This window comes from Eriocheir sinensis, chromosome 41, assembly GCF_024679095.1.
Source record: "Eriocheir sinensis breed Jianghai 21 chromosome 41, ASM2467909v1, whole genome shotgun sequence".
Lineage (NCBI taxonomy): Eukaryota > Metazoa > Arthropoda > Malacostraca > Decapoda > Varunidae > Eriocheir > Eriocheir sinensis.
In genome coordinates this window covers 16045242-16068980 of record NC_066549.1, presented here as the reverse complement: position 1 = coordinate 16068980, position 23739 = coordinate 16045242, and the positions used below count along the sequence as shown (strand labels likewise).

Genomic DNA, 23739 nt, shown 5'->3' with positions numbered 1-23739 from the left:
TATATGTACAACTGTAATGCGGGGAAAAATGAGAAAACGGTAACCTGTAATAACGGATGTGTTGCTTGTGAATCAGGTGGTTACGAACCGCAAGACAGACAGACGAACCAGATGTGGAGCTGGTGGCGTGACTACGCCTCGGCCGAAGGTGCCGAATGATCATTAGTTAGTTTTTTCATGGAGGATTGACGAGCAGAATTTTTCACCTGTATTGAGTGAGAGAACCAGTTGCTTCGAAACTCTTGCTGAACTGGCGGAACAGGCCAATTGGATGTTAACTAAACCACCGATAAATGCGTTGACTAGCCTCTGGCTAGCCGCGGGCAGTGGGAGGGGAGGTGATAAGCCGACTGTGTAAGAGTGCCTCCCTCACACACCGTCTGGACTTCACCCCCACAGGTACATTGAACCCAGCTCCTAGGGACCAAGCTTGTTAGTGTGTTATCTTGATACGATGTTAATGTTACCTAAAGAGTGAAGTGTCACACACACCGTCTGGACCTCACCCCCACAGGTTCCCTAGCATACTGACTGAGCTGCTACCTCACTTGTTGTGTTGCTATGTAATATGTGAACATCCCTTTTTGTGTGGGCTTATGATCACCCCCTTGGTACCTTGACCCCACACGAATACCTTGCCCCATGATCATCTTTGTGAACACATATCGATCGGTGGTTGGAGGGATATATTTTATTGTATAATTATGCACCATAGAAATTTGACTAGGGTAGTTTTGTTAGCTATGGCCAGGACTCTATATCTACATATATATTTTATGAAATTAACTGTGATTGGGTAGGCCCTTCTGGTGATTGGAATGATGAGTTGAAATCAGTATTGTAGAGTAACTTCAGTAAGCTCGCTACCATTACCAACAGAATGAGCTGTCAATAGCATTGTTAATTAACTTCAATAAGCTCGCTACCATTACCAACAGAATGATGAATTGTAATTAATATTGTTGCTTAACTTCAGTAAGCTCGCTACCATTATATACCAACATAATGTGAATAAACCTCATAATTAAACCTTGTGTTGGATCACCCTAACAACCATAACAACTATGAAGCTACACTTGATAGTAATATATTAAAAACAGAGTTGAAGGCAACACACAACTATATAACAATGCTTAGAAATGCCTTAGAAATCCATTTTTTTATTTGATCGAGATGGAAGAACGAAACCCTATTTTCCCTATTTGATTATAGTCCCGTCGATCGCAGATTCGTGGATCACGGGGATCTCGCGGAACCAAATACTCGTGAACGGCGGGGGGCTTCTGTATACTGTTTGATACAAGCTTGTCTTTCGTGTGCTTGTATGTATATTATTGATGCAAATCGGCATGTTTGCGGTTCATGTAAAACAATTTGAGGGTTCTTTGTATGCACAAACACTCAAATATATCACTGAAAATAAAAAGTTGATCTTCACACAATCACGAACTTACAATGCGCAGGTGCCACATCTACGTTAGCAAGTGGACAGATGAAATGAAACAGACTATGGTGGTACTTCTTGCATGACTCAGAAGGATGGCAAAACTAAACAATGTTTTCTCCTTTTTACATGGATTATTTTTATTTATTTATTTATTTATTTTTTTATTTTTTTTACTTTTAAGAAGACAACAGGAGGTTTAAAGTGAAATTCCCAGGCCTGGTGAAAGGAAAACTTTCTGACCTTATAATGGTTTAAGGATACTGGAATGTGATAATAATAAATGTGTCAAAAAGGCATACTGACCTTATTTGGGTTGTTAACCTTAATGACCTGGGTCAGTGCTGCAGACGGTGCCATGCTGGTGGTACTTGGGCTCAGCATCTGCAGTTGTAGTGACTGTAAGAGTAAGAACAACATATGAAACAATGCTTGCTGGACTGTCATGGCATTCACTCAGTGTGAAGGTTGTCTTCTAATCTACAAAACAAGTTCTCTGAAAAATCACTCTGGTAAAGTAGACCCTTGTTTATCTGGCATGAACAGGGGGAAGCTCGTGCCGAATAACCCGTTTTGCCATTGTTTTGACTTACTTCTATAGAATTGCCAAAACTATGGAGATTATTAACAAGAGGGTAGCCTACTAATTTCGAGACTGACTGCTTATTTCTGGACGAAATAAAATGCTGTTTCTTGTGGAGATAGTATTTTTTTCCAGAAACCACTAAAGGATTGACTTTTCAATGTCTATTGTGCACCCACCGCCACTTGCTGCCACCCGTTACCACTGGTGTTGTAGAAATCAGCTCGCAAAATAGCTCGCAGAGAGAGGTTCAACTTGCTTACTGTTTCTACATTTCACTCACCATTCACAAAAATCACAAGTGGACAAACTAAAACAAAACCAGGCAAATAAATATTTTTCCTGCTGCATATTCCCCCAGTGCGCATGTGTGGTGGACAGCAGAGCGACTTACTTCTGTGAGGAGGTATTTCTCGCAACACTGGCCTGTGTAGTGGACCACCACTGCTGCTGCCATGTCCAGCCCCGAGCTGCGTATTTCCACCACCCCACACCACGTGACAAATAAATTTAAATTAACCAAACCTAACTTAACCACCTACCTAACAGGGGTGGGGGGTGGGGGGTTCCACCCCCTTCGCCCCCCTTAGTGGGGAGGCTTTGCCTCCTTCAACCCTCCCAGCAATGGGAATTCGCCTATCTCGTCCCCTCTTCTATTGAAAGAGTTGTTGAGGAGTATGTGGCGAGCAAGAAAAAGACAATGATATCTTGCCCCAAGTAGAACACCGTCTTTCTGTATATTTTGTTTTCTTTTCACAGGAGCTGCCGATACAAAGGCCTGCCTTGAGAGAAATCTCAAGTCACCTGTGACATCAAGATCAAGATGAAGATTATATCAGACTGTGCCGTTGTTTTGGATGCTGGATAAACGAGGTTCTACTGTACCTCCTTCATGCACAATTTATTATTAATCTATTTTCATAAATCCTTCTCTAAATATTTATACATGTAGAGCTTAGAGAATTTGGCTACTTACAATGTGGAAACTCCTATAACAGATATAATGCATCTCCACTGTGTAATAGTTAGCCACAAATATGTGGGCCTGGTTTCAAATTCTGACCTAGGCAGTGGATGCGCAGCCCACCCAAAGGTTCAACCTCCCTATTGGATTTGTCAACATATGTATACCTGGGGACACCAGGGAAATCTAAATTGTAGGAATCAGTGTCACTTTTCTTTTTTTACAGTAAAAGAAGCAGAAAAAGGACTGCTATGCACTGCTCTGGTAAAAAGAAGGGAATGGTCAGGAGAGAGTCATATACAGTTGATGAGGTGTCTCTAATTATTGACCAAGAATGTTTAATGTCGAAGATGGGGATAGCTAAGTGTTATCATAGAATATGGGACAGATGTTTGGAAGGTTGAGTTCTTTCTGCCACATTCAATAATGATGGTGAGGTTGGAGGTTAAGCATTCTGTAGCATCTAGGCTTAAAGTGAAAAATTCCTGGTGGAAGGGTCTTGAGTTAAAAGATGTTGTCAATGCAAGGTAGTGTCATCAACATAAGAATAGACAGAACAGTTTGGCTTGAAAAGATTATTAATGAATAACAGAGTGGATGATAGAGCAGAGCCCTGCAGAACACCAGTATTGACAGGTTTAAGGGTGACAGTGACTGTCTGCCACAGCAGAGATAAATAGGACTAAATGGAAACTGGAGATGAAAGCACAGAGAGATAGAATTTGTAATAGGGTAGTTTAGAAAGCAAAGAGTTGTCACTCTGGTTCTTTTGACTTTGTTAAATGCTTTTCATATGTCTAAGGCAACAACAAAAGTTTCACTGAAATGGCTAAGAGATGATGACCAGGATGCAGATAGGGAAGCAAGATAAGAAGAATGCCCCTTGCAGAATCTGTACTGGTAATCAGAGAAGTTAAGGCAGTAGGCAATTAGACAGCTGCCGATTCAGGCGTAAGCTACTTCCGGTGAGGTACATATGGGAGGCAAGGGAGTGCTGCAAGCCTATCAAAGAGCCTCCCGCATTCTCACTTTCCATTTCTCTACAGGTAACTCACGATTTACGCGAGTTTGGTTTACGCATTTTTGAAATAACGCGGGGTCCAAAATCCAAATAAATGTTTAATTTACACTTTTTTTTTCACTTATACGTGATATTTTATGGATTGGCCACCAGATGTCTCATGCAACTGGACTCACACGGCGCCGCGGCCACACAGCTGAGCTCAGTTCTTCCCGCACGCCACTTGAACAACAATACAGTACCGATGCTGCCACGCTACTCAACAATAAGGGTGGGCAAGTACCGGTACCATTACCATTACTAACGGTACCAGCTATACGGTACAGTACCAGTACCAGACTGCTCGGTACCGGTACCAATACTAGCCAGTCGCTCATGGTGTCCCTCATTTCTTCCTCACACGAGTGAGGCTGAGACTGAGTGCCTGAGCGGATATCTCGGTGATATGGATATTCTCTCTCTCTCTCTCTCTCTCTCTCTCTCTCTCTCTCTCTCTCCACTGAATGAAGTGAATATTTATTTTTCGATACAAACCTACCTCTTGTTTGATTTACATTGTTTTTGATTTACGCGACCTCTTCAAGGACACAATACTCATGTAAATCAAGAGTTACCTGTATTGTCTCACTAACACCAGAGTAGTTCACCATGCTCTATAAAGGCAAATTCTTTTACTTTCCACGCCACTCTACATACACTCCACACACACAACTTCCCAAAAATTTCATCTAAATTTATTATAGCATTTATTAATGCATAGCCTCGAAATCCACACCTGGGAGGGGAACCACAAATATGCCCAGATCAGATTCCTCTGATATTAGACCAAAGAGAGGTGCCTTGATAGCTATTCCAACTTTTCTTTATCAACTTCCGTTATGATTTCTATTCTGCAGAACACCATCTCTCCTCTAAACCTCACCTTCTCTTCCTAACCAAAATCCAGGTTTCTGAGGCTACTGATAGTAATCTCTACTTTGTTCCCTCCTATTATCTCTATCCTAAATTTCAATCCAAACCTGAATAAGGAACTGGCCTTACCAACACTGGAAGAAAGAGGAGAAAGAGGAAATCTGACAGCATTGTACAGGAATACAAGTGGAATGGAAGTGTTGAATAGAAATGATTAAATCAAAATGGATGGGAGGAGGCAACTAAGAGGACACAGTAACAAATTGAAAAAAAGGACTTGTTTGAAAGACCTAAAGAAGTTCAGTTTTCCATTCAGGAGTGTGGATACATGGAATGTACTTAGCAAAGACATTGTTGTAGTGGGCAGTGTCCATAAAATTAAGGAAAAGCTTGACAAATACAGATAGGGAGACAGGACTGACTGAGCTTGAGCTCAGGTCCTGTATACTACAAATAGGTATATACCAATGGACCTTATACTATGGAACGGACACTTGCCCCAACCTTGTCATTAAGCCGCGAATTTTGGAAAATCAACCGCTTTGGTGCGAATTGCCATAACTCCCTTATTTCTGGGGCTACAGAAAAGTTTTTGGTATCAATCGACAGCAAAATGAAAGGGCTATATTTTCTAAATAGCAACTGGGCTTGAAAACCGACTCGAAAGGGTAAAAAATCAAATAAATTTACAAAAAACAACGCAGAAAAAAACTGTTTTTGAGTTCCCAACCTTGAAACCCGCTCATTTTTTGAGAATTTCAAAAAACTTATTTAACAAATGATTTAGCCCTGCCAATGTGCTTTCCAATATGGTGCATAATATTTCCCTACTCCCAGTAGTTTCATCGCTAGAGCTCAAAACGTAAACCCTGTCGAGAGCGATTGAGAGCGACGACGTAAGTTGTTTTGTTTACAAGGGTCTGGGCAATGCTGTAGTGTTGGGTCATCTCCTGCTTTGATGAATTTTGGTAAGATGAGTGAAAAGGAGGAGACCATGGAGTGGAAAACACCCAGAAGAAGAGGACAGGAAGCGCGAGGAAAAGAACGAAGGACGGATATAGGGAGCAGTGAAGACGAGAGTGCAGATGGCAGTTATGGATCGTCTGGTTTTTCAGGATTTGCCAACAAGGATTCGGCTATATATAAGAGAATAGTGCTTATGGAGAAGAAACTGGACATGTGGATAGAAGTAGTTAAAAGCAGAGACGAGGAGTGTTTACAGAACAAAGAATTTCAGAGAGAACTTAAAGCAAGGGTACGGAAATTAGAGGACAGGGAAAAACAGCTGATTGAGGAAAATGAGAAACTGAAGGAAAAACTGGCTAAGTATGAGAAATCGATGAGGGAAGGACTGGGAGAGGTAAGAAATGAAAACGAAAATTTAAAAGAATTAGTGAACAGAAAAGAACAGAGAGTTAGAGAGGAAGTAATGGGGGAAGTGAAGACTTGGAAAGTGGAAAGTGAAAAAGCAAATGTGAACCTCAGGGAAGTAATCAAACAACAAATAAAAGAGGATAAGGAAGAATTAAAGGTAATTATTGAGAATCACTACTGGACCTGGCGTTAACAAAAGGAATACACTTGAAGGATGAATTAAGGTATGGATGCCCTCAGGGAAAGAGTGACCACATGATCATAGAGATAGAAACGGAGGAGGAAGGAAGTGAAGAGGATGAATCATATAAAAGAAACAGGTTAAACTATAGGAAGGCAGACGTGGAAAATCTCAGGAAATGTTATGGAGAGCTGGACTGGGATGAGCTAATGAGAACTAGTGAAGTGCAAGAAAAGTATGATATTTTCATGGAGGCGTATAAAACAGGTGTTACGAAGTTTGTACCAGAATACAGACCTAAAGAAAAGGGAAAAAAGGACTGGTTTAATGCAAGGTGTGCTAAGGAAAAAGAAAGAAGAGACAAAGCATGGAAAAGATTAAAAAGAAATAAAAACCTAAGGAATAAAGAAGACTTTAAGGTAGCAAGAAATTAATACGTGAAAATAAGAAAGAAGAAAAGGGATATGAAAAGGATATTGTGGAAAAGTGCAAGGAACAACCTAAACTATTTTATAGATTCATAAATGGTAAAATTAAACCAAGAGAAACAATTGAAAGACTGAGTGATGGGAATGTGACAATCGATGAACCTAAAGGCATGGCGGAGTTACTAAACAAAAAAGTTCCAGCAAGTTTTTACAAAAGAATCAATATTTAACGAGCCACAAGAAAACAAGATAAATGTTCATATGGAAGAAGTAACAGTAAATAAAGAGGAGATATATGAATTGTTGGGGGAGCTGTAAAAGAGGAAAGCTGTAGGACTGGATGGCGTCTCAGGGTATATATTGAAAGAATGCAGAAATGAGTTGGTTGGACCGATATGACATCATTAAATGCTCAATAACAACTGGTACAGTGCCTAAGGAGTGGCGGAGGACCGAAGTGGTCCCCATATACAAAAGTGGAAGGAAGGAAGAACCCTTGAACTACAGACCCGTATCATTGACCAGCGTAGTATGTAAAATATGTGAGAAAGTGATAAAGAAACAATGGATGAAATTTCTAGAGGAGCAAAATTTAATCACAAGTAAACAAACAGTATGGATTTAGAAAAGGGCACTCATGTGTGACAAACTTACTGAGCTTTTACTCAAGAGTGACAGACATAATACAGGAGACTGACGGATGGGTTGATTGCGTCTACCTAGACCTGAAGAAGGCGTTTGACAAAGTTCCACATACAAGACTGCTATGGAAACTAGAAAATAAAGGAGGATTGAAAGGGAAAATGAAGAACTGGATGGAAGGCTACCTAAGGGGAAGAGAGATGAGAACATTGGTTAAGGACATAAAATCGGAATGGAGAAATGTAGAGAATGGAGTGCCTCAGGGATCAGTACTGGCATCAATACTTTTCCTAGTATATATTAATGACATGACTGAGGGAGTAAATAGTTATATGAGCCTGTTCACAGACAATGCAAAGCTGCTAAGACATGTAAAAAACAGTAAAGACTGCAAAATTCTGCAAGAAGACCTAAACAAGATTTGGAAATGGAGTATGGAATGGGAGATGAAATTCAATGTGAAGAAATGTCATATTATGGAAATGGGAAAAAGTGAAGGAAAACGAAAATGAACATATAAAATGGGAGATGGTGAAACATTAAAGAAAGTACACGAAGAGAGATCTGGGAGTAATAATGAAACAGCCAGAGAGTCATGTTAATCGGATATTCGGTGATACGTATAACATGGTGAGAAATTTAGGAATAGCATTCCACTACATGGATGATAAGGATATGATGAAAAATTAATTACTACTATGATCAGACCAAAGTTGGAATATGTGGAGGCAGTGTGGTTTCCCCATAAGAAGAAACACATAAAGAAACTAGAAAGAACACAAAGGATGGCAACAAAAATGGTTTTTGGCTGGAGGGATTGACATTCGAGGAAGGGAAGATGCTTGAGAGACATACAGAAATATAGCTTCCTGCAAAGAAATATAGAGGTTTGGAACAGACTAAGTGAGGATGTAGTATCAGCGAGAAGTGTGCAAAGCTTTAAGGAAAAGTTGGATAAATGTAGATACGGAGACGGGACCACACGAGCGTAAAGCCCAGGCCCTGTAAAACTACAACTAGGTAAATACACACACACACACACACACACACTGCCGTTGAGCCCAAGAAGACAGATCACACACACACACACGCTTTTGATAAGGTTCCGCACAAAAGGATAATCTGGAAAAGCTCGAGACACCGTGGGGAAAGGACGTATGATTGGCGAGCTCCCCACTGATCAGCTGATCGGCGCTGTTTCAAACAGGGTCTAGAGTAGTGTTAACAAGGGGCCTGGGTGATGTTCACTGTGGTACTCATCTCCTATTACTGACCTGGTTGTAAGATAAGTGGGAGGGAGGATGATTTGGGGTGGAATACACCGAAGAGAAGAGGAACTGGATCACGAAGGAAGGAAAAACGGACGGATATGGAGAGTGCTGATGATGACAGTGATGATGAAAGGTATGCTGGTAGTTTCTCAGGTTTTGGGAGCAAGGAGTCGGCTATTTACAAAAGAATTTTGCTTATGGAAAGGAAACTAGATAAGTGGATTGGAATAGTGAAGAGCAGGGACAAGGAGGAATTACAGAGCAGAGAACTTCAAAGAGACCTCAGATCATGTGTGTGCAATCTAGAAGATGGGGAAAAAAGAGAGAGAGAGAGAGAGAGAGAGAGAGAGAGAGAGAAAAATTGATGAAGGAAGGACTTGTTGAAGATGCCCCCCCCCCCTCTCTCTCTCTCTCTCTCTCTCTCTCTCTCTCTCTCTCTCTCTCTCTCTCACACATACACACACACACACACAGGTAGGGATAGGGAGGAGAGAGAGAGAGAGAGAGAGAGAGAGAGAGAGAGAGAGAGAGAGAGAGAGAGAGAGAGAGAGAGAGAGAGAGAGAGAGAGAAATACAACTATCAGATGACGGCAATGTAGAGGAAGCCTGGCTAAGCTTGAAAAATCATTTACTCACTTAGCAGAACACATTCGTCCCCTTGTGCGAAAAGCGAAATAATACTAATAATAGCCCACCGTGTTTAATAGCAAAATTAATCACTCAGTCAAGGAGAGAAAATTGTCTTACAGGTTAAAGAAAGAACAAAGCACACCCGAAAACATTAGGCTTTATAACGATGCAAGGCGACGAGTAAAAAAATTAGTATGTCAGGCAAAGCGTAGATATGAAGAAAATATTGCAGCCAACTGTAAAAATAATCCGAAATCCTTCTTCAGTTACATAAACAACAGAAAGGTGATCAGAAGTGGAATTGGACCTTTAACAAACAGTGACGGTGCACTACACTAGTGACTGACAACCAACACGTTGCAAACCTATTAAACAGTTACCTTTCCTCGGTGTTTAATACTAACAGTCTTCTTCCCACTACCACCAACACCAGTACTAATATAAATCTCGAGCATGCATTGCCTAATTTTGAAATAACAACCGATGAAGTCCTTAAAGCTCTCCAATCACTTAAAACAAATAAAAGTCCCGAACCCGATAAAGTATATCCTATACTGCTTAAAGAAACAAAGAGTGAAATACTCTCCTCCCTCACAACCATATTCAATATGTCCTTGCGACAAGGCATCGTCCCTTCGGATTGGAAAAAGGCTAACGTGACACCGATTTTTAAGAAAGGAGACAAAAAAATACCAGGTAATTACAGACCCATTAGTCTAACTTCAGTTGTAGGTAAGCTACTTGAGAGCATAATTAGAGACAAAATTGTGAGTCACCTTAAAAGCCACTCATTAATTGGGGATTCACAACATTGCTTCCGTAACGAAAGATCCTTCCTATCAAACCTGTTGACCTTTTATAACAACCTCTTCTCAGTTTATGACGTAACCAAATCATTGGACATAGTCTATCTTGATTTCCAGAAAGCGTTTGATAAAGTCCCACATCATAAATTACTTTATAAATTAAAGCAAACAGGTATTGACGGTCAAGTAAACCAATGGATCGCGAATTGGTTGAGCAACAGACAACAAAGAGTGGTGATTGACGAATTTAACTCAGAGTGGGCGCCGGTCACTAGTGGCGTCCCTCAGGGCTCGGTTCTTGGCCCAGTGCTCTTCATTATTTACATCAACGACGTGGATGTTGGACTCAATAATCGCATTAGTAAATTTGCAGACGACACAAAGATTGGTAACTCGGTTCTCACTGACGAAGACAGGCAAAGCCTCCAAGAGGATTTGCACAAAATTTCAGCTTGGTCGGATAGATGGGAGATGCCCTTTAACGTAGACGAGTGCCAGGTCCTTCAAGTTGGAAGAAGAAATAAGAAGTTCGATTACGAAATGGGCGGCATTAAACTCACAAGCATTCAATGCATTAAGGACCTGGGGGTCAAAATCGTGTCAAACCTCAAATTCTCACATCAATGTATCGATGCAGCAAATAAAGCAAACAGAATGTTGGGCTTCATTAAAAGAAACTTTTTATTCAAGAATAAAGATGTAATACTTCCGCTCTACAATAGTTTAGTCAGACCCCACTTGGAATATGCGGTACAGTTTTGGTCTCCCCACCATGCAAAGGACATTGCTAAATTAGAAGGTGTTCAGCGTCGGGCAACAAAAATGATCCCTTCCTTGCGCAACAAACCTTACGAAGAAAGGCTTTCCACCCTTAACATGTTCTCTCTTGTGAAACGCCGCCTCTGAGGAAAACTGATCGAATGTTTTAAAATACTTAATGGTTTCACGAATGTTGACAGAACAAAATTGTTTATGATCGATGACACTTTGCGAATGAGGAACAATGGCATATAACTCAAATGTAGACAAGTAAATTCAGACTGCACCAAATTTTTCTTCACCAACGTTGTAGTGCGAGAATGGAATAAGCTCCCACCTTCAGTGGTCCAGTGTAACACGAATGACTCCTTTAAAAACAAGCTCGACCGACACTTCATTGAACTTAATATTAACTAGAGTAGAAATGCAATGTTTTGGAGCCATCTGATTAATGTAGAATCACTTAGGTTTAAGGACAGACCACCTAGTCTGGACCATGGGGTCTGTGTGGTTTGATTTTCTTTGTAAATCGTTGTAAATCTCTCTCTCTCTCTCTCTCTCTCTCTCTCTCTCTCACACACACACACACACACACACACTGGAGGGAGGAGGTATAAGGAAAGAAGGAAGGAAGGAAGGAAGGAAGGAAGGATGAAAGAAAACAGAGACAGCAGGATGGATGTAAGGGAGAGGCAGGGAGGGGAGGCCACGTCCTTGAGCCAAGGGGGGTTTAATAATGCACTCACTACCCAGCCACTTGGCAACTCAAAGGAAGAGGAACTCCACAACTCCACACATACACATATATCATTTCTTTCTCATTATTTTTGTTATTTTCTGTTAGAATCGACTGTTACTGTCAAGTACAAATGGGCGCAAGACACACTTACGTTATTACACTATAATAACATTGAAAGTCAAATAAGACATCGTATCACATACTGAGTCTCTAGGTAGAGTCAAAACAGAATACGTGATCACTCAGCAACAACTAAAACAAAATGTAATTTTGACGCCAACATCGGCGTCGCCGTATATGCCACTGGCGCTTCATGACGCCGACGTCGGCGTCGCCATATGGAAAGCGTTAACCAAAACAACTATCAAATAATTTTGAAGTTCGTTTATTATAAGTAAAATTGAAATATACCAGGTAAACAGGATGAATGTCAAGGTATGACACCCACATGGCTTTAAAATCTCATAGGGAAGTGGACTTCAGCAGAAAAGTGTTTTCCTGACGTAAAATTAACAAAGTACATGAGACTTACCGAAGGTCAGTTGAAATGTGCTTGGGATTTTATGAAGCAAATCACTTCTGCTAGAAGGAAGCTTTCACATGCCCTCCACTCCTGCCCTACGCAAAGCAGCGTAACAAGGAGAATACAATGAAAACCGTATGAAATGCCTAAGCTCTGACATGTGGGTGGTTGTACACTTCAAAGGCTGGTGGTGTGTTGCAGTGCAGCATATCTCCCTTCTAACAGAAGTGATTTGCTTCGTAAAATCCCAAGCCCATTTCAAATGTACTACGCTAAATCTCATGTACTTTGTTCCTTTTGTAAATGGAATGATTTATGCACAAAAAAACATCTCTCTCTAATGAATAAGTATCCATCATACACACTTATATTGAGATTATCATATGGTGTTATAAAATGAGCAGAAAATGCTGAAAAAAAGAAAAAAAATGTAGCATGGCTCAAAAATGGTACATCTGGCAGCACCACTGAGGGAGCCAAGTTTAAAGCCTCAGCAGGGGATCTAAAAATGGCGATTTTGGACTCTGACTAGTTTTTCTATTTTTTGGATCATTTTGAATTATATGGGACAAATAAAGAAAATTTGATTTTGACTGACTTTTTACTGGTTAAATCTTCATTTAAATTGAACAACCATGTGGGGTTCAGGAAAGGATTAATCCATTTCACACAGATCTTCATGGGGCAAATGATTTATTTTCAAACAAATCCATTTCTGAGCAGCCTTTAGGAAGGAATTAAGTTTGAGAGCATTTTTTCATGAATGCTTCAGTCATTTCTCTTCTTTTGCATTCTCCATTCACTCCATTCTTGGCTTTCAGTGATTATTTAGGAAAATCCATATAATCACTCACCTCCAAAAAAACAGCTCTGATGAGGAATTCTATTAAAAAGTCAGCATTAGAGGATCTCTTACCTTTGGACCTAGAGTCTGTAAGGGATGTCTGCCAAATAAACATCAAGGAAACACTTACCTTGGGAACTGCAGCTTGAAAGAGGAAATCTGTCACCTGGGCCAGTGAAGTATTGGTGGCCACCATATTGATAGTTGTCACACTCTCATGAACCTCAAATGTCATGTCAAGTCTGATACCATTCTTATCATATGCAGTGATCCCTGGCACATCTAAGAAGACAAAATAAATCCATTTCAGTAAAAGAAACATGCACTGGTATCAGACACCAGCTTTCAGTTGAAAATATTTTATGGAGTTGGCTGGGAAAAATATATTTGATCTTTTACACTTACGAAGCCAAAATAGCAAACCTGTATCTAACTTCAGGTTCAACTTGAATACAGGCAAAATGAATGACTAATACTTTACTTCAGTGCCCATATAATACAGAAAGCAATTAAAAGTATTTCCCTTAAAATGAAAGAAGAGATCAACCCAAGAAACATGACAACATTACTGATCTTGATAAGCAGATATTTGAGAACCTAGCATTGAAAGGTCAGGAAACTTGAGGCCAAAAATGGAAGAATGATTTTTCAGACAAGGTACATGTGGTATGAAAAAATGTATACACTGAGGAAAGAGAAAGCAAAAGGTGTTAAGTCTGAAGTAGTGGAATGAATGAAACACAATATACTGTAGTGGTCTGTGCATGTAATAAAGATGTAAGATGGTGACTTACATTCAAAGGCAGGGTTGTATGATTTAAAATGAAGTTGATTTAAATCCCTGATTATGATCAAAATTTATATCAAATGATTTGAAAAATCATGGATTTAAATCTACCAGATACTTCAAGTCTTGTGGTCAATGACATCTCTATATACTGTCTGACAGTTAGGCTATTACTGAATGGTTAAGAGCCAAAGTACTACACACTGGCACATGGACATGTCCAAAACATGATATAATCAGGTTAGAGTAGAGAGAGTTATGGTATGACAGTGGCCACAGCTATAATAGCACCACTATTAAATGAGGGCTGAGGTGCGGTCAAGGTGGAGCATAAACTGTGTCCAGCGTTGCCATGTTTCCCAAACCTGCAATGCTTTCTCTCTGGAAACGATTCTTCTATTATGGTTGAATGATTAAAATTTGTGCTGTTATTTCTTAATTTTCCATTCATTTATTTTATCTAATTTTACTTTATGTAATTTATTATTGTTTTACATATGGCACCAGATGACCTCACTGTTGCAGTGCCATGATTTGTTATCATTCAGTAATTCTCTCCCTGCTTCATTCCCTCATTTCCTCCATCTATCCATCACCATGACATTCCTCTCCTCTCCTCTTCTCTTCTCTTCTCTTCTCTTCTCTCTCTCTCTCTCTCTCTCTCTCTCTCTCTCTCTCTCTCTCTCTCTCTCTCTCTCTCTCTCTCTCTCTCTCTTCTCTTCTCTTCTCTTCTCTTCTCTTCTCTTCTCTTCTCTCTCTCTCTCTCTCTCTCTCTCTCTCTCTCTTATAATTTATATTTTGTCTGTGTCAAGAGGTAAAGTGAGCTTGTGGATGCACTTGACACATGGCTCATGTCACCTTGGGTCAGTGGGAGTGTTGCTGCTTGTGAGGGGTTTGCATTATTTTTATCAAGAAAATAGCATATTTTCTACTTATATTCCTTCAAACTGTCTTATAAATATAATTATTACATTCCTTACCTACCTTAGAACTACAGTGAAAGTAAATGAAATTAATAACATTTTCTTAGTACCACTGTAAAATATGTATGGCATGTTCCTTTTGTATAAATATGTTACACGTAAGTTTACTTTTCTTTGATAAATCATAATATTTACATTAAAATTGTATTGGTATATGTTTTATCTTATTTGTGATGTCTCGCGAGTTTGGGAGACATGGAGAGGCTGGAAACGGGTGTTGCCCTGCCTTGACTGCATCATAGCCCTCATTTCATTTAGGAATGGTGCTACTATAGTTGGATAGAGAAAGGTCAGTTCAGTTCAAACATTTTGTAACAAGTTTAGAAAAGATGAAATATGATGCAAGAACATTCTAACATGTACTTTAAGCCATTGTAATGAAAATGTGAATGTGTCCATTCACATTTATACATTAGTGAAAAGTTTACCAGAAATCCAATTTATAAACTGTTTTGAATAAAAATAATTAGATATTCTGAAGAAAAAAAAAAACTCTGATTAAAGGCTGAAAATTATATCAGAGAGGAGGGAAGGGAGGGGGGTGAAAGTTGGAAAAGGAAAGTGTATGAACACAGAGAACAGGAGATTTCTGTTATGGCCAACTTTCAAAGTGGAATTTCTAGAGAAAGTGTGTGTCAGAACATGGTGAAATTTTGTTCTATCTTAGTCCCATTATGAAGTAGTAAGTGTTGCATAAAAGTACTGAAAAAGTCAGTCAAGAAAGAAATTCTGTTCCTGTTTCTTACTATTACTTGGATTTTCTCTTGAAATATCCTTAACACTAATTGTAAAACATACATGTAAGATGCTTTTGGTTATAGCAACTGAAATATTACACAAAATAAGGAGCTCACAAAAAATAAATGCTAGGATCAAAACTACTTACTGGACTCTGATAGGTTCTGAGATATTATGAAGTTATTAGCAGGAAGGGAGTTAGAATTTGTAGAGGCGTTAAGGGAGATGATGCCAGTGGTGGTAGCTGAGGAAGTGTTGTTCAGCAGACCATCAAGCAGGCCTTGGTCACTGCTGCTATTGGTCTGGGAGAGCTGAGCTGGGTTGGTACTGGTGGTGGTTGTTGTTGAAGGTGCAGTGGAACCAGGCTCTGGACCTACATGCAAATGAAGATGGTTGAGTATTGCCTGAACTACATATAGTCAAAAAATAAATAAATAAATAAATAAATAAATAAATAGATGAGGCGCTGCGTGCAATACTGGGGTAAGAGACATTTTTTAAAAACCTCAGAAATCGTAGTTGAAGTTTTTGCAACTTCAAATTGCAATTTTTTTTTTTGTTGGTTTTAAAGCTAGAATCATCATTTTGATACCAAAATGAAGCTTATGTAAAGACAAAACTGCCCGTGTTATATACAAAGCACAAAAAGAAAAAAGAAACAAAAAACAAAAAACAAAAACACCCTGGGTTTTGAAATAAGAAGAAAATCCACGAGAAGTATTTTTTTTTTTCTCGTATTGTGATTTACTGGGATTCAGAGCAGTCGAAAGTCGGAAGATAATGCAAATTGTTGTAATTAATGTAGCTAGTCATGTTCACTCAGAAAGTAGTTAAAAATTGTCACTAGTCAATTATAAAAAGTACAACAAAGAAAAGTACATTAAGTCACCTATTGAATATCAAACAAAGTTAGAAATTGTACGAAAAATGAATTAGATCAGCTAGACATGGCAACTGCGTCACTTCCTCCCAGAGTCCACTGGGGACTTACACCATTACTCCACGCCAGCATGCCCACCCTACCTCGCGCGGACCCTACGTTTGAGCGAGATAGGTTTTTCCCGAGACTTTTTACCCTATTTCCAGTGTTGATTTGGGGTAAACGACTTGCTCGGATAAAAGAGAAAGGATCAAAATAGTAGTATATGATCATAACTCCAAACCCAGGTGGTTGGCGCTTACCCCAATATTGCATGTGGCGCCTCAAATATATATATATATATATATATATATATATATATATATATATATATATATATATATATATATATATATATATATATATATATATATATATATATATACAGGTAACTCAATTTACGCGAGTATTGTGTCCTTGAAGAGGTCGCGTAAATCAAAAACAATGTAAATCAAAAAAGAGGCAGGTTTGTATCAAAAAATAAATATTCACTTCATTCAGTGGAGAGAGAGAGAGAGAGAGAGAGAGAATATCCATATCGCCAAGATATCCAATCAGGCACTCAGGCTCAGCCTCACTCATGTGAGGAAGAAATGAGGGACACATGAGTGACTGGCTAGTATTGGTACCAGTACCAAGCAGTCTGGTATTGGTACCAGTACCAAGCAGTCTGGTACCAGTACTGTACCGTATAGCTGCCCACCCCTATTGTTGAGTAGCATGGCAGCGTGGGTACTGTATTGTTGTTCAAGTGGCGGTGAGAGAGAGAGAGAGAGAGAGAGAGAGAGAGAGAGAGAGAGAGAGAGAGAGAGAGAGAGAGAGAGAGAGAGAGAGAGAGAGATATCCATATCGTCGAGTGTCATGATTTCATTATTCAAGGAATAGCCCGTGGAAAAATACCGCGGAAGTCCGCGCCATTTTGATTGAGAGAGCATGAAGTAGTCACAGGACAGGCAGGAAAACTAGAAGGCGGGAAACAGCACCTATTTCAAATCATATTCGTTATTGCTGCCAAAGCTGAATTATGAGTGGGATGCATGACCCACTATTACCATGCATGGTGTTAGGTTATTAATAAATAATAAACCATAGCCATAGGGCGTTTAGTGTAAGTGTTACACAGAAAACGAGATGTCAGTGTGGCGAGAGCTGGCATCTTGACCGCAGCTGAGGCTTGTGGATCTCGCCGGGCCGCTCGCAGCCATCTTCCTCCCAGACTTCACCGCGGCCAGAAGTCCCTCACCAGCCTCCAGCGCCACGTGTCCTGCGTGGTGGTTTTCCTGTCCTGATTAGTATCCACAAGTCAGTTTGACTGTGTGCTACAGGCGAGGGAGCCCTTGAGAGGTAAGGAGGGCACGAGAGAGGACTGAAGAAGGACTCCAGGGCTCCAGACCACGAGGTAGATCAGGTGTGGCTCCCGCTTCACCCATCTCCGGTTAAGTAATCTATTTGCATAGGATATTTTAAGATAGATAGATAGGTTGCTGTGTGTAGTGCGGCGACGGCCTGATGAACGAGCCTCCCATAACCCACTTAGCCAGTGGGGTACCTCTTTGGCCGACTCGGTAAGGAGTGGCTCTCCCGTCACGCTGGTCGTGGGTTCAATCCCAGGCAGCCGGGGAATACCCTCACTCTTGATTAATTTCTCGTGTTATTTCGATACACGCAGAGGACGTGTTGAGAAATAGGAAGGATTTAGAAAAGTAGCTCGTCGGGGCATTACATGTGTGCCTGAAATTAATTAATTATTTCTTAATTTCCAGCGAGTTTCTTTGTTGCTTTAAATAAACTTAAGAGTAGGTTCATCTGGTCTTTGCTTAACCTATGGTAGTGTGACTGGTCAGAAATAAATAATAAGTGACTAGAAGGGGCTGTGAGTCTGAGAACTCAATTTTCAGATAGTTTATTTTATATTTTTTATTGATGAGAATTTACGGGATTTTTGGAGGTCCAGACCTTTCAAAAACCCCACACCGAGAAATCCACTCAGTCTCGGCCTCACTCGTGAGAGGAAGAAATGAGGGACACCATGAGCGACTGGCTAGTATTGGTACTGGTACCGTACCATATAGCTGGTACCGTTAGTACCGGTACTGGTACCGGTACCTGCCCACCCCTATTGTTGAGTACCGTGGCAGCGTGGGTACTGTATTGTTGTTCAAGTGGCACGCGGAAAGAACTGAACTCAGTGGTGTGGCCACGGCGCCCTGTGAGTCCAGTTGCGTGAGACATCTGGGGGCCAATCCATAAAATGTTGCGTAAAAGGCCAGAAATCAAGAGGAGAGTGGTACAATAGAAAGTGTGTAGACGCCAAGCAGGAAAAGGAGAAGGCATGGAACAAATGGAGAAAAAATAGGAGGATGGATCTATGGAATGAGTACAAAAGGAAGAGGAATGCTTATGTCAAAGTAAGAAGAGAAGAAAAAGGAATTTTGAGAAAAAATATTGTAGATGAGTGCAAAGACCAGCCAAAACTGTTTTATAAGTTCATAAATGGAAAGTTGAAAAACAGAGATGAGATTCAAAAAGTTAAAGTTAATGGTGAAACTTTTGATAGTATAAGTGATATAGTAGAAGTGATGAATAATTGTTTCCAAACAGTGGCATAGGAATACCAAATATAATCACATAAAAAAATATACTCTATAATAACTGAATACAGGTAGGAATCATTGTATTGAGGAATAAGATATGTATCTGTGGCTTGGAGCGACGGGTAGGCTACGTATGTACGCTCAACGCAACAGCCACAGATACGAAACTTATTCCTCAATACAATGATTCCTACTTGTATGAAGCTACTGTAGAATATATTTTTTTATGTGATTATATTTGGTATGCCTTTGTGAATAAGCTATGTAGGAAATAATGACGGAAAGTGTGCGTTACTTTATAGATAGCCTACTATCATCGCCTTCAGTGCTCGTTTTGCAGGGCCCGTTCTCCCTTGAAAACTTGCAGTATTATGATTGTACTTTTTCTTAGGTGATGTCATTGATTGTTTAAGTAGAGTGTCGTTATTCAATTACGTTTCGAATATTTTTTAATCATGAAAGAAGCTAGATTATCTCAATCATATATTTGGTACGTGTCTTTGTTACAATCTATGATGTCATCAACAGCCAATCAGGTGAAAGGGGGGCGGAGCTTAGCCAGAATGGGGGAGGGGCTTCTCGGTGCAAATTGGCCAAGCTAATTTGGACCGACTATAGTAAACGTCCTCAGAAGATCAGCGGATGCCATTTTGCTGCCAGAACAGCTAGTAAACGTCCTCAGAAGATCAGCGGACACCATTTTGCTGCCAGAACAGCTAGTAAATGTCCTCAGAAGATCAGCGGATGCCATTTTGCTGCCAGAACAGCTAGTAAACGTCCTCAGAAGATCAGCGGACACCATTTTGCTGCCAGAACAGCTAGTAAACGTCCTCAGAAGATCAGCGGACGCCATTTTGCTGCCAGAACAGCTAGTAAACGTCCTCAGAAGATCAGCGGACGCCATTTTGCTGCCAGAACAGCTAGTAAACGTCCTCAGAAGATCAGCGGATGCCATTTTGCTGCCAGAACAGCTAGTAAACGTCCTCAGAAGATCAGCGGATGCCATTTTGCTGCCAGAACAGCTAGTAAACGTCCTCAGAAGATCAGCGGACGCCATTTTGCTGCCAAAACAGCTAGTAAACGTCCTCAGAAGATCAGCGGATGCCATTTTGCTGCCAGAACAGCTAGTAAACGTCCTCAGAAGATCAGCGGACGCCATTTTGCTGCCAGAACAGCTAGTAAACGTCCTCAGAAGATCAGTGGACGCCATTTTGCTGCCAGAACAGCTAGTAAACGTCCTCAGAAGATCAGCGGATGCCATTTTGCTGCCAGAACAGCTAGTAAACGTCCTCAGAAGATCAACGGACGCCATTTTGCTGCCAAAACAGCTAGTAAACGTCCTCAGAAGATCAGCGGACGCCATTTTGCTGCCAAAACAGCTAGTAAACGTCCTCAGAAGATCAGCGGACGCCATTTTGCTGCCAGAACAGCTAGTAAACGTCCTCAAGATCAGCGGATGCCATTTTGCTGCCAGAACAGCTAGTAAATGTCCTCAGAAGATCAGCGGATGCCATTTTGCTGCCAGAACAGCTAGTAAACGTCCTCAAGATCAGCGGATGCCATTTTGCTGCCAGAACAGCTAGTAAATGTCCTCAGAAGATCAGCGGATGCCATTTTGCTGCCAGAACAGCTAGTAAACGTCATCAGAAGATCAGCAGACACCATTTTGCTGCCAGAACAGCTAGTAAATGTCCTCAGAAGATCAGCAGACACCATTTTGCTGCCAGAACAGCTAGTAAATGTCCTCAGAAGATCAGCAGACACCATTTTGCTGCCAGAACAGCTAGTAAATGTCCTCAGAAGATCAGCGGATGCCATTTTGCTGCCAGAACAGCTAGTAAATGTCCTCAGAAGATCAGCGGACGCCATTTTGCTGCCAGAACAGCTAGTAAATGTCCTCAAAAGATCAACGGATGCCATTTTGCTGCCAGAACAGCTAGTAAATGTCCTCAGAAGATCAGCGGATGCCATTTTGCTGCCAGAACAGCTAGTAAACGTCCTCAGAAGATCAGCGGATGCCATTTTGCTGCCAGAACAGCTAGTAAACGTCCTCAGAAGATCAGCGGATGCCATTTTGCTGCCAGAACAGCTAGTAAACGATCTCACAACTTCAGCGGATGCCATTTGCTGCCAGAACAGCTAGTAAACGTCCTCAGAAGATCAGCGGACGCCATTTTGCTGCCAGAACAGCTAAACGTCCTCATAAGATCAGCGGATGCCATTTTGCTGCCAGAACAGCTAGTAAACGCCCTCAGAAGATCAGCGGATGCCATTTTGCTGCCAGAACAGCTAGTAAACGTCCTCAGAAGATCAGCGGACGCCATTTTGCTGCCAGAACAGCTAGTAAACGTCCTCAAGATCAGTGGACACCATTTTGCTGCCAGAACAGCTAGTAAACGTCCTCAGAAGATCAGCGGATGCCATTTTGCTGCCAGAACAGCTAGTAAACGTCCTCAGAAGATCAGCGGATGCCATTTTGCTGCCAGAACAGCTAGTAAACGTCCTCAGAAGATCAGCGGACACCATTTTGCTGCCAGAACAGCTAGTAAACGTCCTCAGAAGATCAACGGACGCCATTTTGCTGCCAAAACAGCTAGTAAACGTCCTCAGAAGATCAGCGGACGCCATTTTGCTGCCAAAACAGCTAGTAAACGTCCTCAGAAGATCAGCGGACGCCATTTTGCTGCCAGAACAGCTAGTAAACGTCCTCAGAAGATCAGCGGATGCCATTTTGCTGCCAGAACAGCTAGTAAACGTCCTCAAGATCAGTGGACACCATTTTGCTGCCAGAATAGCTAGTAAATGTCCTCAGAAGATCAGCGGATGCCATTTTGCTGCCAGAACAGCTAGTAAATGTCCTCAGAAGATCAGCGGATGCCATTTTGCTGCCAGAACAGCTAGTAAATGTCCTCAGAAGATCAGCGGATGCCATTTTGCTGCCAGAACAGCTAGTAAACGTCCTCAAGATCAGCGGATGCCATTTTGCTGCCAGAACAGCTAGTAAATGTCCTCAGAAGATAAGCGGATGCCTTTTGCTCCCACAACAGCTAGTAAACGTCCTCAGAAGATCAGCGGACGCCATTTTGCTGCCAGAACAGCTAGTAAATGTCCTCAGAAGATCAGCGGACGCCATTTTGCTGCCAGAACAGCTAGTAAATGTCCTCAGAAGATCAGCGGACGCCATTTTGCTGCCAGAACAGCTAGTAAATGTCCTCAGAAGATCAGCGGACGCCATTTTGCTGCCAGAACAGCTAGTAAATGTCCTCAGAAGATCAGCGGACGCCATTTTGCTGCCAGAACAGCTAGTAAATGTCCTCAAAAGATCAACGGATGCCATTTTGCTGCCAGAACAGCTAGTAAATGTCCTCAGAAGATCAGCGGATGCCATTTTGCTGCCAGAACAGCTAGTAAACGTCCTCAGAAGATCAGCGGACGCCATTTTGCTGCCAGAACAGCTAGTAAATGTCCTCAAAAGATCAGCGGATGCCATTTTGCTGCCAGAACAGCTAGTAAACGTCCTCAGAAGATCAGCGGATGCCATTTTGCTGCCAGAACAGCTAGTAAATGTCCTCAGAAGATCAGCGGATGCCATTTTGCTGCCAGAACAGCTAGTAAACGTCATCAGAAGATCAGCAGACACCACTTTGCTGCCAGAACAGCTAGTAAACGTCCTCAGAAGATCAATGGATGCCATTTTGCTGCCAAAACAGCTAGTAAATGTCCTCAGAAAATCAGCGGACGCCATTTTGCTGCCAAACAGCTAGTAAACGCCCTCAGAAGATCAGCGGACGCCATTTTGCTGCCAGAACAGCTAGTAAACGCCCTCAGAAGATCAGCGGATGCCATTTTGCTGCCAGAACAGCTAGTAAACGCCTCAGAAGATCAGCGGATGCCATTTTGCTGCCAGAACAGCTAGTAAACGCCTCAAGATCAGTGGACACCATTTTGCTGCCAGAATAGCTATTAAATTTCCTCAGAAGATCAGCGGATGCCATTTTACTGCCAGAACAGCTAGTAAATGTCCTCAGAAGATCAGCGGATGCCATTTTACTGCCAGAACAGCTAGTAAATGTCCTCAGAAGATCAGCGGATGCCATTTTGCTGCCAGAACAGCTAGTAAATGTCCTCAGAAGATCAACGGATGCCATTTTGCTGCCAAAATAGCTAGTAAATGTCCTCAGAAGATCAGCGGATGCCATTTTGCTGCCAGAACAGCTAGTAAATGTCCTCAGAAGATCAGCGGATGCCATTTTGCTGCCAGAACAGCTAGTAAACGTCCTCAAGATCAGCGGATGCCATATTACTGCCAGAACAGCTAGTAAATGTCCTCAGAAGATCAGCGGATGCCATTTTGCTGCCAGAACAGCTAGTAAACGTCCTCAGAAGATCAGCAGACGCCATTTTGCTGCCAGAACAGCTAGTAAATGTCCTCAGAAGATCAGCGACGCCATTTTGCTGCCAGAACAGCTAGTAAAAGTCCTCAGAAGATCAGCGGACGCCATTTTGCTGCCAGAACAGCTAGTAAATGTCCTCAGAAGATCAGACCATTTTGCTGCCAGAACAGCTAGTAAATGTCCTCAGAAGATCAGCGGACGCC

General features: G+C 41.3%; 1 protein-coding gene across 4 annotated transcripts in view; it reads right to left on the bottom strand.

The window, feature by feature from the left end:
- Nucleotides 1-23739, bottom strand: part of LOC127009736 (AP-1 complex subunit gamma-1-like) — a 179686-nt gene that overhangs the window by 21216 nt on the left and 134731 nt on the right. For all 4 annotated transcript variants that reach the window (XM_050883114.1, XM_050883117.1, XM_050883116.1 and 1 more), the window contains exons 16-18: nt 15778-16002; nt 13252-13403; nt 1751-1843 (exon numbers count right to left, since the gene is read on the bottom strand). In XM_050883114.1, coding sequence (XP_050739071.1) covers nt 1751-1843; nt 13252-13403; nt 15778-16002 — 470 coding nt within the window. The remainder of the gene's footprint in view (nt 1-1750; nt 1844-13251; nt 13404-15777; nt 16003-23739) is intronic.